At 42.4% G+C, this 19068-nt stretch overlaps 1 protein-coding gene across 2 annotated transcripts in view; it reads left to right on the top strand.

Moving 5' to 3' along the window:
- GRIK4 (glutamate ionotropic receptor kainate type subunit 4) overlaps positions 1–19068 on the top strand; it is a 2031531-nt gene that overhangs the window by 1248467 nt on the left and 763996 nt on the right. For both annotated transcript variants that reach the window (XM_069614332.1, XM_069614333.1), the window contains exon 4: positions 397–494. In XM_069614332.1, coding sequence (XP_069470433.1) covers positions 397–494 — 98 coding nt within the window. The remainder of the gene's footprint in view (positions 1–396; positions 495–19068) is intronic.

Raw genomic sequence — 19068 nt, 5'->3', positions numbered from 1 at the left:
CGGCGGCATTACCGGGTCGGTAATGCTCCCAGAGCTATGTTAAAGTCTTTGCTCCGCTGCGGCTTATAACTCTTGCCCAGGGGGCCTTACCCGACCGGTAATGCTCCCCCCCCAAGTTCTAGCGCTTAGTTGCGATATTCTTGGTTGGGTCTAAAGAAAAACTATTAAAATTGGTAATGAATGACGGTGTGGCTCTTAGTATGGAAAATGCAGACTGAGTCCTAATATTGGACACAAGGCATTAGATATGGCCTATGTTTCAAATTTCATCTAAAAAGCTCAGTCTGCTTACTGCTGTATTGATGTCCTAATGCAGTTATTACACGGTCAATAGGACTGTAAAATAAAAGGAAAACATAACTTTCCCCTCATTCTCTCATTCTTGTGTTCCCACAGTGTGCCAGATTCTCCCAAAAGGGGTAGTGGCCGTCCTTGGCCCGTCATCAAGCCCAGCATCAAGCTCCATAATCAGCAACATCTGCGGAGAAAAGGAGGTGAGAAAGTTTTCATAAATCAATTCTCTAGGCGTTGTCCTTTTTCTTATGTAAAGTATGCTTTATTTATTCTTTTTTTATTATTTGACTTGCAATTAAGCAATAATCCTGCAGGCTACAACAGCCTTTGTGTCTTCCCACCTGGTCTCCACCCTAATGCCCTCCTAACATGTCTGCTTCCATCCCACCCTGTTCCCCGTGTTATATCAGTCCACCTGCCATCCCTCATGCTGCCTGGAAAATGCTGCCCTCCAAAACACTCTCCCGCTGGCTGCCCTCTCACCACGTCACCTTCCTACCGGATATCAGGTCCAAGCTCATCCTTCCTGCAGGAATGACAATGAACCCACAGACCCCCCTGGGCTTGCCTACTCTGCAATCTTCAGAAACAGTTTTGCAGGATTGGCAACTCTGAGGGGAAAGGGGAAGTGGATAAAATAACAAATTCATGTCTCTGCTCACCGGTCTCAGAAAAACCTTGCATTCAACCTTGGATTGGTCTTTACGCACCCACTGTGACCACGTATGGGTCACCCCTGCATCCAGAACAATTCCTTTGAAATGGTTGGGAGTCAACAATGTAATCTTGTACAGTCAGAAATATACACCATTTCTTTCTGACTACACCAGACTCGAGTTCTGTGGGTCACTCATTTTGTTATAAGCTTATGTAAGATATTGGTTTTTGCAGTCTCTTATTTACCATGTTTATGCAGCACAGCAGTTGCCTTTTACTACATGTATATGTATTGATATGTCAATTGTCTGAGAGTGCATTCAACAATGCAATTTGTGTATTTCTCTGTTTATATGCTTTACCAATGATAGTTAAAGTTTGTGTCTGTTAGAAGTGATTCATACATACAGTTAATAAATAGCAGTCACTAAGCCAACCACTTTTTGCTGTCCCAACATGTTTGAAATGATTCCGAAATGTGTCTTAAATGTGTTATTGGCATGTGCCATCCATTTAATATAGCAGCACCCTGTGAATGGATTTGTACATTCAGGCCGTGACAAAGAGTTTTTGCCTTTTCATTTTTGTAGCCAATTTGGTTACAGCCTCTCCAGCTTGAAAATAATTTACACTGCAAGTCGTAAGTGTGCCAACAGTGTACTTGGAAAGACCAGACCCACTCATGTTTGTTAGCCTTCCTACCAGATATCAGGTCCCACATTTTCCTTCCTGCAGGAATGACGATGAGCCCATAGACCCCCTTGGGCTTGCCCACTCTACAATCTTCAGAAACAGAATTGCAGGATTTGCAACTCTGAGGGGAAAGTGGAAGTTGATAAAATAACAAACTCAAGTCTCTGCCCGCCGGTCTAAAAAAAACCTTGCATTCAACTTGATGACTCACTATCCTGTGAATAAACATACTTAAGATTATTTGCAAACCCTTATGTGTGCGTCCTGTATTTCTCTTGTAAACCCCCATTATAATTCTGCTATACCGGAACTGTCTTTGCTTCCAGCTGAAAGGCTAGTAAGAGCACCGTGCTGTTTCTTTTACTGTAATGTCCAAAAACTCCTTTCAGAAAACTCTAGACTTGAAACCTTCAGTGGTTCTTTAGCTGTCGTCTTATTAGACCTTGGCTTTCATGTAACTGTCTGGACTTGACAACTTTTCTTCACTGTAGCCTTTACTAACTGAATTTTCCAGAATAAAGTCTTGATACTCTTTCCTTTTTAGCCTGTGTAATTTGTGACTTGAAAATGTGTAATTTTATTTTCAATGCTCTAGTCCTAAATGTTCAACTATTTACATTTAGCTTTTGCCAGCCAATACTTCACTGGCTACCTACTTCGGACGAGATACTTCAGGCTTGTGCAAAAAGAGTTTTTCTTTTCCGCGCTGCTCCCAAAACTCTGTGCTGTCTTTTCTTAACGTTGCATGACATCACCCATGATCTTTTTCCAGACACAAATGAATCTACGACTTTGTTTACTTTTTGAGGCTTTCAAAACGAGATGTGCGTGTTACGTTCGAGTGTGTTAAGAGGTCCTTCACTCAGATGGGCTTCCGGCACCTCCTCTGATTTCTCAGAAAGCCGCTGACCCACTATTTTGCTGCTTAGCCTCGCACGCATAGATTAGCAGTAGTCCTCGGGCACAATATGTTTAGCTTTCTCTACAACTCTGCTCGCCTCGCACGTGTAGATTGAGTTAGTACTTGCACGCAGATTTAAACAAAGCATTATACTTTTCACAAAATTCTGCTTCACTAGAAAAGGAACGCTGTCCTCCTTGCAGCTTCAAAACTGTATAGTCCAAAACATTTATAAGTAAACTATATCAATACAGGTTTATAGCATAACATTTCTGAAACAAATTCACTTAGCTTTCCAGTTGCTGCAGCTGCCCGTGCTTTGATCCTTTTGTCTGCTCACACTTTCAACTTGGATTTGGTCCTTGACTGATTTTCTCTTTGGCATCTATGGATTTCCTCTGTAGCTTGATTTGCTGTGACTTTCTTAGTCAGATGTCTGAATGAAAGGCAGTTTAAAATCTTTTACAAGATATCAAACTACCTCATTGATGCAATTCAACCAATCACCTTTATGGATCACTGCCTCCATCTTGGGCTGGGGTCACTCCTGCCTCCTACATAATGAATGTTAAGGAAAGTTTGGACTATGGTAAGTGTTCTAAAAACCTACAGGTTTAAAAAAACAAGCACTCTTCTTGAATTTCCCTCCTTCCCTGAGCACCCAAGGCCCTTTTCAAGCTTGTAAACTGAGGGGAACCTGACACCGGATCTCCCATCCGCCTCCTGCTGTCCACTCAGCATCACATGCTATTCCCCCTTCAACCATGTCATCTATTCTTCTGATTTTCACCCACTGTCTCCTTCCAGCTACACCGTCATCTCTCCTTTTAGAACCTCCTACTGTGCCCCTTCTGTCCTCTGGTCTTTGCCAGCCACTGCTGCCCTTGCACTCATTCTCATTCCTTTTGCCCTCTCACCCATTCTCCCGTATGCTGACATCTCATCCTTGCTCATCTCTGGTGCAGTCCTACCATTTTACCCAGCTGCTATTTCATACTTCCCCCTATGACCTCTCCCCTTTTGTCCCTCCTGCTGCCACCTCTCAATTTCTCCCCCATGCTTCCCTCCAATCCTTTGTGCTTCTGCCATCTCGTCCTTTCTCCACCCTTCTGACACCTCGCTCATTGTCCCTTGACTTGCCAGATCACCCTTTCTCCTCCATACTGACTTCAATTCTTTAGCCATTTTGCCCTCATGCCCTTTGTTCCTACAATTGCCACCTCACCCTTTCTACACCCTGCTGCCCCCAACCATTAATTTGCCCCCTCTCAATCGCACCCTCTTAACTCAATGCAACACCAATCCCTTTCCCCACTACATACTCCGTCTTTCTTGTCCCCTACTGCCCCATCCTTTTTCCTTCCTGCTGTCATCTCATCCTTTCTCCACCCTTATCCCCTTTACCCTTTGTCCCTGATGCTGCCATCGTATACTGCCCCTGCTACCCTCCTAAACTTTGTGTGCAGTAGCACCTGGAGCCAAACCAGTGCTGGACGGGAGTACTACAATAACTGATTTCAGGCCCAAATAACCAGACATACTCAAAGAATATGGCAAAGTACTACTTTATTATCAGATCAATAAAGTAGGGAAATCTGGCAAGCATAACAAATCGCAGCTCACACACTCTCAAATACATTTCAGTCACACAAAGTCTCTATACATCAATATAGATCAGCTATGACGTCATCCTATGTGGCAAAGAGTAAAGCCCTATCAGACAGAGAGATAGGTTAAAGGAAATATATATACTTATAGTTTATTTAGTTGTTAGTACATCATTGGCTGCCCCTTATTATGGTAGGCACGCCTGGAACAATCTCTAACTACGTATAATACAGATAATAGTAGAAAAACAGCAGCTGATTGGCTTCTGTAACAATGTATAGTCCATCGTCACATAGGCCACCATGATTGTTTTGTTTGTTTGTTTGTTTTATTGATTTATAAAGCGCGCCACACCCTAAGGTATCTTGGCGCATTACAAGACAGCTTAGAATCGCAATTAATACATGCAATAAAGTCCAGGCACAGGCAAATAGGAACATACCATACATACAATATATGTAGGGAGAAGCAAATGTAGGCTAAAAGCAGAGGCAAGTCAAGTGAAGTGGCAATAACACATTAACAGTGAGGAATTATAGAGGTCCATGGACAAGTGCATGATCAGGAGAGAGAGTGATAGAGGACTCAGAAACTCTAAATATTCCGGGCAGCAATGTAATTCGTGGATAGCCACTTTTTTAATGTTGGTCGTAAAGCTTTGGAAGGACTGATCGGTACGTAGATGAATGGGTAGGGCATCTGCTTGGGCAGCTTGCTCAGGGAAGCTATTACCTCCAGCTCTTTTTAGGTTGAACCGTGGAACTGTGATGCAAAAGGTGTTGGTGGACCTGGTTAGTCGGGATGAGGTTTTTTTTGATGATTTTCTCACTTAGGTACTGTGGAGCAGCATTGTTAATACATTTATACGTAATGGAGACTAATTACTAATTTGAAATTGGTCCTGTCCTTGATGGAGAGCCATTTGTGATTCCTTCTGATTTCTGAAATATGATCTCTCCTTGGGATGCTCAAGGCTTTTCTGAGAGCATTATTTAGTAATATTTGAAGTTTGTTGAGGATGTGTTTGTTAACTCCTGCATAAAGTGTGTTACAGTAATCAAGTTTAGACAAGATTAACGCTCTTGCAAGTATAATGCAGCTGTTAGTCGATAGGTATGGTTTGCAAGCATGTATGAGTTTACATGTGTAAAACGTGGCGAAGGCTGTAGCATTAACTTGTTTCCGCAGGTTCAGAGTGGACTTAAGGTAGAAACCAAGAGTTTTAGTTTCCTTAGCAGTATTGATGATATTGCCGTCTATGTTGAATGAAGAGTACTAGGCATCAAGTTTACTCATGTTAGTAGGTGCACCTAATATCAGAATGTCAGTCTTCTCATCATTCAGGCAGAGGCTATGGACGATGTTACGATATAAAGAGTTGTACGCTTGAGAAACATAGTGATCCCGTTATATTGTCCGCCCGCACTTTGTTGCACGTAAATAACAGGGAGTAGGGCCCGGGCCCTCTGACAATAACAACATAGAGGGGCTCGCTAATGCCAAGTGAAAATTTTAGATAGGCGGATGGGTCTGACACCGATGTCAGAAACGCACGAACTATCATGCATTTGTTGCTAATCCCTTGGATCTAATGACGCTCGATACGCGACGGTCATGTGATTATACGCTAGACCTTAGAACGTATTTAAAGCCCAAGTACTGCTTCGCAGACGGAGTCGGCTATACGGAAAACAACTGACGATGGACACAATGTATGTCTTTCGGTAAGTGTAATTATAGATTATGGAATTACTGATACTCTTTTGTGTATTGAGAACGTATGCGTATCTAGATTGTTTTACTAAAACGCAAAGCCTTACAGTTATCGGACAACTAACATAACTTAGAAGGGATTTAAAATGTAAAAAAGAGTTCGAGTTTGAACCTTTCGAACTATAATATGGTTCCCGCTTTGTCATACACACAGATTGGGCGCATAAATGAGGAACGTAATAAGAGGAAAACTCGCTCCACTGGTTGCCCATGACATCTTATTGTTGAGTTGATATTCTACACAATGAATACTGCCAGTATTGATCACAGTCAGTGACAAGGTGGGTACTGCCACGGCCACCTTGTTAAGATCGTAAGATAGATTGTATTAATAATAGATCCTGGCTGTATACCCTTTTTAAAAAGAAACTTGACATCATAAAAGGGTTTGGATGGCCTTCATGCCATTGTTTTGTTATTCTTTCTTTTCTGTAGAGATTGTCCAAAGTATACTGGACACGTAAGTTCTCCAATTACGAGGGGCCGAATAGCAGCTACATTGATTTATAAAACAGTAGACTGGAACCAACTGATGCCGAGATATGAAATTGCTCAGAGATATAAACCTTAAAGAGTTGGAATTGCTCTCTAACAGTGAGTTCATGATGCTTTTGAAGTATATGACACATTGTGTTTTAATATCCACCGGTTGGTTTTATGTAACACAGAACCATATCTGGTGATGGGGTTATAAGGTAATTGTTCGCCCTCATTTGTGACGTATGTCGTATGACAACTAGGATTAAAATATTAAAGACACCACCACAATGTGTCTAAAATTACCATATAGTTCTGGTGATATGGGTGAGTCTAACGATGATCACAATAGTGGTAGTATGTTAGGATTAGACCAATTGAGTTGGTCTCCTAGTTACTTTACCATTTGGTAAAAGTGACCTCTTCTGTTCAGAAGACGATGTTGTAGGGGTTAGAAATTACCTCTTTTGTGCACTTCATTCATTAATAGTACGAAGTTAGCTTATATCAATCAGTAAATTATTGCATTTATAGCCTGATTGAGTATGTTTCTGTGTTTGTTTGTTTTTTATAGGTGAGTTCATGCTACTGTACGGTGGTCTACATTGAAAAATATCTCAGTTCTGAATACACAAGATATACTTAACCCCTGAAGAATTTCTGCATAATAATCCGAGTACAGAAAGAAACATGTTGGGTTGGGGAAATCAATCCTATGTTGTATAGTATTGTTAAAATTAGATCAAATCACAACAGCAGTAGCGATTTATACCTCAGAAGGTTGTTGATTTGTCATTTTTTCCGAACAATAGTGACCTGTGATTGTATTTTAGATATTTGTTTTATATTTGTGATATAACTGTTTAGATTTGAATGTATTAAAAATGATAAGGTTAGAATGTGCGAGTGTGTATGAATGAAGTATGTCTGAGGTATTCTTACTTTGAGATATGATATTGTTGTGGTACCTTATCAGATGAGTTATTTGATCACTAACTGATTCTAGATTTGCACTGTCATAGGTACTTCTGAGGAATTTTTGAATTTTTAGGACTTTAAAATTGATTTTTATATGTGTTTTTTTATATATAAAGTTGATATATGAATAAAATATTTATGATTGTATTATGTCCTAGTGAGTAGAATTGAATTCTTTCTCCTCACACATTGTCGTGAAATATGGATATGTGGTCCTCCTGTTTAGATATAGGTAACAAATGAACTTTTGCTAACCAATTGTAGACATGAACTCTCTAACACAGATTCACGAGTTCTATGGTCTTTGACGTTTAAATGAATATTAGGTTATATACAGGCCAGACCATAGGACTGAGATACGCCTGTTATCCCTTGTTACTCCTGTTGGTTGTTGTAGAGGCTATGGACTGCCATCCATGCCTGGATGATGAGATAGATTTTGTTTAGTAAGGCAAGGTATGTGTCATAGTTACCTGATAGAGGCATGAGTATCTGGGTATCATCAGCATAGTTTGTGTACATGACACCCAAATGATCCAATTTGTCAAAGAGTGGCTTGGTAAATACATTATACATGGTCGGAGGGACGCAAGAGTCTTGTGGCACTCCCCATGTAATAGGGACTGGGTCTGCTGCATCAGAAGGAGAGAAGACTCTCATCGATCTGTTGCTTAGAAAGGATTTGATCCAGTCCGCAGCTTCTTGTGAGAAGTTTGCCGCTGATGATAGGTGTTCTCAAGGTATATTGTGTTCTACCAAATCAAAAGCAGCTGAGAGGTATAGAAGGAGGAGTAGAGGACATTGTTTGTTATCTTTCAATTCATCAATTTGCATTTTCAAGTCTATCAGGGCCGTTTCGGTTCCATGGAGAGGCCTAAAGCCTGATTGTCTAAGCCCTAGGAGATTATTAACCTCTAGGTACCGCTGGATTTGAAGGTATGCCGCTGTATCTATTATTTTAATTAAGAACGGTACCGTCGTTATAGGCCTATAATTCATTGGAATAGTAGGTTCGAGGGTTGCTTTCTTAAGTAGAGGCAGAAGCCACGCGCTCTTGAGGTTAGTTGGTACTTGGCAAGTCCTAAATGAAGCGTTTATTAATTTAGTAATGAAAGGGGCAAGGTCTCTGGCTGGTTCCTTGATTATTTGGGGCAGGCAGAGGTTACCTTGGCATCTCGAGGGTTTGAGGGATGCAATGATTTTTTTAACTTCATCAGATGTGACTAAAGCGAATTTTAATTCTTGGAGATAGGTGAGGGCTGGGTTTTTTGCGGTCTCTGGGAGGTCTCTGAATTAGAGAGGTTTAGTCTTTTGGCTGCTATTTTGCTCTCGAGGGTGACAATTTTGTTAGAAAGAGCATTTTGGATGTCTGTACACCATTTTCTGTTTTTTGGGCAAGAATCGTCAGGGGCAATAGGTGATTCTAGCTCTCTGAGGATAGCAAATAGTTCCTTTGTACTAGAGCTGGACAGCTGGATCCTTTCATTATAGGTTTCTTGTTTAGAGTGAATGATCTCAGCTTTGTAATTCGTGGATATTTCAATCACCTTATCTTTGTTTTCTTTTGAGGGTAGGTTTTTCCAATTGGCTTCCATTTTCCTTTTTTCAAGCCTTAGGGCTTTTAGCTGAGGGGTAAACCAAGCATTGAGGTGTTCTTTAGGTTTGCTGTTTCAAAATTTAAGTGGGGCAATGGAGTGTAAAGCTTGGGTCATGATGTTATTATAAAGATCGATGATTCTGCTGGGTCTTGCGAAATAGATGAGTTCAGGGTTGGGACCAAGATAGGCAGCAGCTTGTCAGTAGTGATATTTTGTTTATTTCTCATAAGGAGAGGTTTGGCCTTTATTTTGGGTTTGCTGGCTGGCCGATTAGTGCAGATAGTGAAGGAGATTAGGAAGTGATCTGTCCAAGGCTGGCGTTAGATGGCTGTGATGGAGTTTTGCAATTGAGGCCAGCCACCCAATATAATGTTCTCCCTTTCTCATGGGTAGGTTGGACGACTCTTTGAGTGAATTCTAGTTCTGCTAGTGACTCAGCAAGTAGTTTAGCTGAATGGTCGTTAGAGTCCACAAATCCTAAATTAAAGTCACCTAGCAATACAATTTGTGAGGTGGGTTTAGTCTTGTCCGAAGGTATAGTGATAATGTCCTCCTCGAAGGACCCAATGGGGCCCGGAGGTCTGTATATTAGGTAGATAGTTAAAGTACTGACTTTGGAGGTGGCTATTTTAACTGTGAGGAATTCGCATGGTTTGACCGTGGGGGCAATAGTTACTCTGAGCGCAAGGCTTGCCTTAGCGATGAAGGCAATCCCTCTGCCTTTTGACGTTTCTCTATCTGCTCCTAGAATGGTGTAGGTGTCGGAAATGGCCAACAGGAGTGTGGGTCCTGCAGCGGCATGCGGCCAAGTCTCTGATATAGCAAGGAAGTCCATATCTCCCTTTTTAATAATGTCTGCTATATCTGTAGCATGCGGGATAATGGATTTCGCATTTATTAAAGCACCCTTGATGTAAGGGTTCGTGTCCTGGGGATAGGTTGTGCGGACCTTCTCTGAGTTCTTGAAACTTTTTTGTTCTGAAGTGTGTTAGGTGTGGCATGGGGAAGTTGCTCTGGCAAAGTGGAGTCAGGTGTAGATTTGTTGGAACAAAGTGGTATGCAGACTTTCTCTTGAGGTAAGTCCACTGAAAATGAATGCCTGGTAGATCTAGAGCCTGATCTCACTGCCGATGATTGTGTCGCGAGTCTAGAGCCTAGTCTCTCATTTCTGAGGTCACCACGGCAGTGTTGATTCGCTGTTGGTTTAGTGCCGAATAACTTAATCCATTGGGAGGGAGTAGCAGTGTCTAACAAGTTGGTTTGTCTGGTTAGGTTAAAGTGAAGGTTGCTAGGGCCTAGTTCTAGGTTTGGGTGTAACAGGGTTTGTTTAACGTGTGACTCGAGAGGGCAGAGTATAAGCGGCGGGAGAAATTTGGTTGGTTTAATCGTGGCGGATAGGGATAGATTCATGTTCTGAGAGGAATGTATCATCTCTAAGTTGGGAACGTCGATTACTTTAGGCATTTTTCATTCACTATTTTCACTATTTTTACTGTTGCCGTCATCAATAAATGCGCACTGTATGCTAACATTCTGTCTTCCCATCCTGTACCGGTGGCACTCGTCCATATACCAATAGCTGAGGCCTCTCGCAGCATCCTGGCAATACTGTTCTTTCCCATGTGTCTGCACAGTTCAGTCTCTTTTGTTCAACAGTCTTTACCTGTTCTCCAGTCATACCACTGAATGAATATAGAAGCATTCTCATTTTCCTGTTTAAAAAAAAAATGTTATTAAGTGCATATGGTTAAATTAACCTTCCACACTACATAAATACATTAAGAAATTAGAAAAAGTGTGCATGAAAGAAAAACAACTGTAACATAAAAGCTCAATCATATAATCTGGTTTCACCTTTTTCCAAATGTGATATAGCCCAGCAGTAAGGACAAGGGATTACGCCCCATACAAAAGGCTCCAGAATGGATCAGATTGTATATATCGCGTACCCCTTATCATACATAGATTGTAATCTCGGGCATTGGGTCAGGATATGCAGAGAGGTCTCAATTGTTACACCACATAACCTGCAAGTTCTCATCTCTCAAGGCAGTCCTGCCCATGCCCCAGTATAAGCCAAGACCGGTAAAATATTGAACCTTAGGTAAAGTACAAAATATATCACTCAGGGAGAGTGATATGTGATTAGATAGCTATCCCCAAGCAGGCCTTAGTGGGTAAATTGAACATATCTGGGTCGCAAAACCAACTTATCAGTAGCCAAGGTGCTACCATAACTTGCGTCTTATCCTCAATTTTAGCTAGATGGAATTCAATCATTGACTGAGGGACAGCACTCAGTCCAATGACCGAGAAATTAGACAATACAGTTTTCTCCGGCCCACGAAACCATGTACTCCTGGTCACCCTCCGTGAATTTTATACTGTAAGGTTCAAAAGATTTGGCTCATAAGAAACATCCAAGATGAACTTGGCCCACAGTCTGCAAACAGCAGATATCCACAAAGAAGTCAGTGACTGTAATCCAGGTTCGAGCCTAACTGCCTGCACTGGAACCGAACAAGGTAGGCCCAACAAAGAGCAAAGTATTTTCGCCTCATGCCCTTCCGGCCATCCAACATATCTCTCTGGGAGTACCTCCAGGACATATAGTATCCCCGGTATAATAGATTGCTTTTAAACTTTCAGCTTAGCCTCGATAGACCCCCCACCCAACCTATTGACAATACTCCTAAAATTAAGCCCTTTAGTCCAGGCCTTGCTGAAAACAATCTTTCCCATATGGGACTGGTCTTTCAAGACCTTAACTGTCATGCCCAGATATTTATATTCAGCAACCTGTCCCAAAGGCTGGAAATATACTTTCCAGGCCTTAATCGGAGCGCCATACGCTCACTTCCCAGTAGTCGTGATTTTTTTTCTTGATGGCATTTACCCTAAGGCCATTTCCCTTGCATAGACAGTTAGTGCATCCAAAGAACGTTGTAACCCTAAAGCTGCGCGGTCAAAAATAACAGTGTCATCGGTATTGGCGAGGCAACAAATTGCCTCCAATCCGAATCTGGAAGGATCTGGAAGGATCATTATTAACTGATCTTAAGCGCTGTTCGAAAACAGATACATACACATTACTTAGAGTAGGGGCAAGCACACAACCCTGCTTCAGCCCACTGTTGGTAGAAATAGATGTACCCAGATTGCCAGTTTGTGAAAGGTGGATCTGTACCTTTGTATTGTTATGTAGCAGCTTCAGGAAGTACAGGCCAGAATCGTCTATACTCCAACTCTCCAGCTTAAACCAGAGTTTCCCCTGATATACATTGTTGAATGCTGAGCTATAGTCTACAAAGCACATATACAATGCCTGGTCCAGAGCTAGTAAAGTATCTGAAATTAAGGTGAGTAAAACCCACAAGGGGTTGCTTGTGGAGCAGTTTTACCTAAATCGCGTCTGAGTAATATTGAGAAGAGCACTGTTTTTTCCCATTTTGACAGTGTCTCAAGTAGCATCTTCGCAAATATTTTAGAGGCACTGTCCAGCATTGCCAGTAATCTGTAGTTCTCAGGAAAATGCTGGGGACCCTTCTTATGGATCGGGATTAGGAGAGACTATTGCCAAGTCCTGGGAATGATACCTGTCCCACAAATAAAAAGGAACATTTGCTGCAAAGCCACAGCCCAATATTCAGGTTCACTCTTAAAAATGATATTACAGAGCCTGTCCAGGCCAGCTGACCAAGAAGCTGCCAGTTTACTAATAATTTAGGTACAAATCCTTGACCAGCAGCCCCACCTATGTATTAACCATAGACCTAGGAGGTAGGGTCAGAGAAAAATCCTGTGCCACCCAATAATTGTCCTTGATGAAAGTTTCCCAATGGAACCCATCTACAGCACATATTTCCAGGGCCCCACTCTCAGCCAGGATAGATTGTATCAGGTGCCAACATTTTCTAGAGTCTCTTTCTTGGATGAGTTTATCTATGATCATCCAAGTGGCGCTTGCCTTACTGTGGCGACGATTTGTAATTCAGCGTATATGCCTTTCAAGACAAAGATTTCTTGGTTTCTCACTTTATGACTAGAATAATAGTGTCTTTTAACCAAGAGAATGTCCACTTTTATCTCTCTCCTAATACAGTCAGTAATGGCATTGTGGGGAGTTCCCAGCTTTTTAGTTCCACACCTGACAATAACAGGCCAGTCAAATTGTGGTGCATACCTAGCAACCGAAGTTTCAAGCTTCCAGATACAAGACTGAAGCGTTGAAATCCCCCTGGCTTCTGCCCTATTCAGCCTAACATTTTGTTTTTGAATGTGGCCCAGCATCCAACGAAGTCGGTTTCCCTGGGCATTGACCGTGGGATTATTTACTATCTGTTGAGGGATTTCAGTCTTAGTGACCTCTAAAGTCATATTCAAAATAGCATGGTCACTCATTGGTACTGGCATAACATTCAACAGAGGGGAATGTTTAGCTAAAGGACCATTCTACTTTTCCAACCTAGGGCTTTTTCCATTTTCGCCACTTTTTATTTATTTTTATTTATCTATTTCTAATGAGCCAAAGCCCGTAGGTTATGTAACCATCTTCATTTGGAAACATTCTTTTCCACATCCATCGTAGGGTTGCCCATCTTCCTTCAAATTGTCCTCTTGTTGTGCATGCTGCTAGATGGCTGACACACATTGAATAATGTATAGGTATTTCTCTTGAAATTAACGCTTTGGCTGCGCTTGTGGCATAAGGGAGAAGAGAACACACATAGCAGCTCTCGTCTGACGTTCTCCTCCCCACGTCCTTCATCTGCTGGTACAGCATGTTATTCTTTAAATGGGCCGAATTATCCAGATATGAATTTATATCCTCATGATCTTCCCCAGCATCTCTCTTAAATCAGATAATTTGTTTGGTAATATCAGGGAAAATATCACTTGTGCTTTTGTTAGCGATAGAAATAGAGGTCTCATTGTTAAACAATCCATCTGTATTATAAACAATTCCCATTCTCTTTAATTCAATCGTTCAGTTTATGTCACTTTTATAAACCACACGTTTACAACAAAAATTGTTAAATTATTGCAATGATGATCCTACAAATAATAGGACTATTTTTAGGAGTGACAACATTAACGTGTTATCTCACTGAGGCTGGATAAGATCGAAATATGTATGCGAAAACAGCATGCAGAAATGCGTATAACGTTTCAGACAACATAAAGTGTCATGTGCAGTCTTCGTGTAACTCTCCAAACTCTACAGGCTTTGGTTGTTTCCCTTTAAACATAGGATTAGTCTTTAGTTCAAATTGTCTTTATTTCATGCTCTTTGTTTTGGCTCTTGCTATCCGATTTCATGTACATGCACAGAACTTCTTCTCTTGCTTCACTGTAATTGGGTGCAGGAGGGGTTCGAGTCTCTCCTTTGTAAAGCTTTACGGCATTCAAGTGCAGCTAAGCTCTTCTTCCTTTGAATTTAACAGCAGTAGGATTGACCCTCTATACTAGGTACGGTTTGTCAAAGCAGGGCTTATTCCAAGTGCAGACAAAACATTTTACAAGCACTTGGTCCCCTGAATAGAAACTAGGTGATTTTAGCAAGTCAATAGGATCTACTATTTTGCTGTCTTCATCAATCTTCGACCCATGCCTCCGTTTTTTGACCTGTTGAGAAATAAAAGAAATAGTAGTCATATTTGTCAAATAATCATGCATCTCATCCCCTAATGTTTTTGCTACACTATGGGCATCCGTTTTTTATTTGAGTGGGAGGAACAAGGGGTACTCACATGTGGTGTCCAGTCACCAACTCATGAGGAGTTAAGTGGTGATCTGAGCTAGGCTGCTTTCTCAGGGCAAACAGAGAAAGGGGTAGGCAATGTAGCCATCTCTTATTTAAGGTCCTTTCGATTTTGGCTATCCTTTCTTTAAGGAGTCTTTTTAGCCTCTCACAGATAGCGTTCACCTGTGGTTGATAGGCAGGCGAACACTTGTGCTGTATGCCTAATGGAAGAGCTCTCTGTTTGAACATCTCATTTACAAAATGTGGCCAATTATCAGACCGCAGGACTTCCCACACACTCCATCTAAGAAACACCTCACGTACGAGAGACGTGGCAGCACATGTGACTTCGGGGTGCCTACATGGACCTGCCTCAATCCATCTGGAAAAGGGATATACTAACACTAACATGTATCTGTAGCCATTGCATGTTTGCAACATATCCGCATAATCTATATGTCGATACGGAAAGGGACCGTTGGGTCAAGGGATTGCTCCTCCCACTGTTCGCAAGGTATGCCCTGCTGTGAACCTCTAAAAAATGCAGTTCACAATAAACTGTGCAACATGTTCTAATGTATTTAGTGAAAACCAGTCTTCTGCAATCATGGCAGCAAGATTCTCTCTGGTTGTATGGGCAGGATAGTGAAACTGATCCAGGACAACTTTCAATAATTCCAGAGGCATAACTGGCTTTCTAGTGCTATCCTTATGCATATAGCCTCTATAAGGGATAAAGAACACCCCGTCTCTTCCATAAATCCTGCTCTTCCTGTGACGCTCGACCTTGCAGCTCAATTAACTGTACAATGGATAGCATAGTAAAACCTTCTTTTATCAACATGCAACGTTCTAACATTTGCTTAGCATCTTCTACTTCAAAATTAGAAGTATTTGGAAAATATGCTGTTCCTTTGGCCTCAGCCTCTGTGGTTTCGTTACCACAAGAAATCACGTCTGCCATCTTAGTATGGGCTGTGCATTTACCACAGAGATAGCCAATGGGAGCTATAGTACCTATATAAGTTTGTCCAATAGAGACGCGTGTTGCACTGGTGTGCTGTCTGCGCAGAGGAAACCCCTTGTGAGAAACCTAGGGGTATTCTCCCATTAAGACCCTGAGAGTCCACTATTCAGGTGGCCAGGGGAGGGCCATAGCTCTTGGATCCCAACCCTGGGGGTGGATGAGCGAGGGACTCAGGTGGCCAGGGGAGGGCCATAGCTCTTGGATCACAACCCTGGGGGTGGATGAGCGAGGGAGGATCATCTGGGTAGGGGCATCCGGGGTTGCCTTTTTAGGAATACCCCAGGTGTGACGCGGTATCCCAAAAGGATAATAGGTAAGGATGAAGAAGTCCTTGATGCTTTTATGGGATATGCAAGCCCCATTGTCCATGGTCCAAAAGAGAGGCGGAAATACCACATTACAACAAAAACAGACAGGCAGGTTGGTCAGAGTAAACAACAATAAGACTTTAAACCTAACATCTATTCCTCTCCCGACCTTTCAGGCCCAAGGGGAGGATGTCAAGCTCAGTACCTTTATGGCAGGGGACCAGGAGTAGGAAACCTAACAAAAGGGGAATCAACAAGTGGTATACAAACAGGGCCAGGGGATTCCTCTCTTTTCTCTCTCAGCCATCCTATGATTATTACACCCTTAAAGATAATTTTCAATCCTTATCCCCATTTCCAAAAAATATTGGGATGAGGAAGAGGCACCCAGGAGTAGTGAATATTTTCCATAGGAATGACATGGGGAATATAAGGGAAACCGGCTGCAGAAAGAACTTACTTGTTCCATTGATAGAGTCAGGCAGAGTGAGACATTCACTAATTATCACTAACACCTGACTCCACTTGACTGCTTTTCCAACTATAAAAGGTGTTTATGTTTTATGTTTATTTATTTATAAAGCTTGACATACGCCACCAGGGCATCTTGGTGCTGCTCGACAGGACACATAGGCATAACCAATTAGAAAAGGTGAGTTTTTAAGGCATGCGGAAAGAGAATTGATTGGACAGGCTGCGTAGATCGCGGCGCAGAGGTTTCCAGAGAGATGAGGCTGCAACCGAAAGGGCCCTGCCGCTGATGCGGCTGAGGGTACACCTAGGAACCAACAGCAGGCATGCATCAGAAGAGCAGAGTCCTCAGCCAGGCACATATGGGAGGAATTATTCCTGTAGATATTCCACCCACTGACCATGGAGCGCACATTGCACCAGACACGCTGTTTTAAATTGGATACGCTGAGCAACAGGCAGCCAGTGATGTTGGTGTAATACTGGCAAAATATGGTTATAGCAGGAAGAAGTAGCTAGGCGGGCTGCAGAGTTCTGAAGAACTTGGAGGTGCCGCAGGAGGTTGGCTGGTTGTGCCAAGAATAGCGAGTTACAGTAATCGACAGAAGGCCAATATCACATGGGCTTGAAGCTTGACAGTTATGAAAGGAAGAACCTTTCGGAGGAGCGTTAGCTAGAAATAGCCCTACTGTCATACAGCACTTACTTGGGGCTCCATTGAATGAGAGGCAGATAGTTTCACTCCCAGATCTTTTACAGTGGTGGAAGGTACAGGCAGAGAACCCAAAGAAGCAGGGCAAAAAGCTGAGGTCCAAAGACAGGATGCAGAAGGGGGGGCCCACCACCAACATCTCAGTTTTTTAATGGTTCAACTTGAGCCAGTTGTTACACATCCATTCCCCATGACCAACTATAAAAGGCATGGTTCTGCACAGCTGAATCAGTGAGCTGCAGACATTGTTTAGACCAGAGAATCCAAGGAACAGAGAGTAGCAGGATCGATGGCTCAGAGGAGAGCAGTGTGCCGAGACGCTGACACAGTGTTTCTGTGGGGCTGCAGCGTAGCTAGGGAGCCATGTCTCTAAAGAGCCGGAGTGAAGCACCTTGCAGGCTACTGTTGGTGGTCGGAACAATGCTCATTCCCTTGGGACCTGTGCCGATCCCAAGGATGTCTGAGGGGCAGGTGGTGAGACCCTGACATCAGGACCACACAACTAGGAGGAACCGCTTGTCACTGTGCTGCTACCCGGGTGAGTCTCGTCCAAGTAAGAGAGAGTGACTTGGTAGCATGCGACTGACGGAAGCAGAGCAGGTGAAAGAAAGCATATAAAGCAGCACAAAGCAGAAAAGAGGAAAGAAAAGGAAACTAGTAAAGAAAGCTGATTGTGACAAAAGAGAAACATGATCAAGAGAAAGCAAGAGAAAGTCAGAAAGCAGAGCGTGCATAGAACACAAAGGAAAAGGACTATGTTAAAGAGGGCACAAGCGACCTGAAATGAGAGAAGGGTGCAAGTGACCCAGCAGAGTAGAAAAGGTGCCAGTGGACACAGAAAGGTAAAGAAAGTGCAAGTGTGCACAAGGAAGGTTCCAGTGGACATGGAAAGGTCAAGAAAGTGCAAGTGTGCAGGAGAAGGAAAGAAAGGTGCCAGTGGGCACAAGAAAGGAAGTAAAAAAAACAGAGGGCATCAAGAAGGGGTGCAGAAAGCCCATAAAGGAAAAAGCCAAGAGCAGGAAACAAAAGAGAGGGGTTAAAGCTCAGAGTGTTCGCACTTAGGAGGCGTAAATAACCTGGCTTTTTTTAAAGTCTCTGACGCTCACCCTTTGAAAGAACTGTATAGGAAGAAAAAGGTTCATCCTGAAAAACTGAACTTGTTTTGGCTTTTTAGCTCAAGAGGGGCCTAAACTTGTGGGAGGGAACCATTAGAGGCCTAAGAGCTGAACTTGTGTTTAACATTGAAAGAGGCCTGAGTTTGGGGAAGGGAACTCTGAGATGCCTAAACGCTGAACTTGTGGTGTTTGAACTTGAAAGAGGCCTGAGTTTGGAAGAGGGAATACTGAGAGTCCTATCAAGTGGAATCTTGATTATTTTGTGTAACTGAAGGAACTGAAGCTTGCGGAAGGGCAACCCAAGGCATTAAAAACATTGACATTGTTTGAACTATGGAGAGTCCTATGAACAGTCCCTTTTGATTGAAATCATCCTTTTGAAGCTGACCAACCAACATTTGATGAAAAGACCACCTGACCCCAATCCCGGTTTCCCTATTTTTGTTGAACCACCACTATTTGCTTGTGAAAGACTTCCTAACACACGTTTGTCAAAGGGTGAGGGCAATCATAGGTTTACACAGTGACAGATTTTTATTTTGGACTTTTAGACTTCAACAGCTCTTAGAAACATTAGTTAAGGAAGTATCCCTTTAGTGTTCGGGCCTGTTCGGCATTTCACCAATCCAGGAACCTTTAGAAATAAAGGTTTTGAAAACTTATCTTTGAGCCTGTGTCGCTCTTGATACCATGCCTGTCTCACACCCTCCTTT

The sequence above is a fragment of the Ambystoma mexicanum genome, chromosome 9 (assembly GCF_040938575.1).
Source record: "Ambystoma mexicanum isolate Mex_15411 chromosome 9, UKY_AmexF1_1, whole genome shotgun sequence".
Classification (NCBI taxonomy): domain Eukaryota; kingdom Metazoa; phylum Chordata; class Amphibia; order Caudata; family Ambystomatidae; genus Ambystoma; species Ambystoma mexicanum.
Note: the sequence above shows the minus strand (reverse complement) of the source record. Positions and strands in the feature narration are given on the sequence as shown.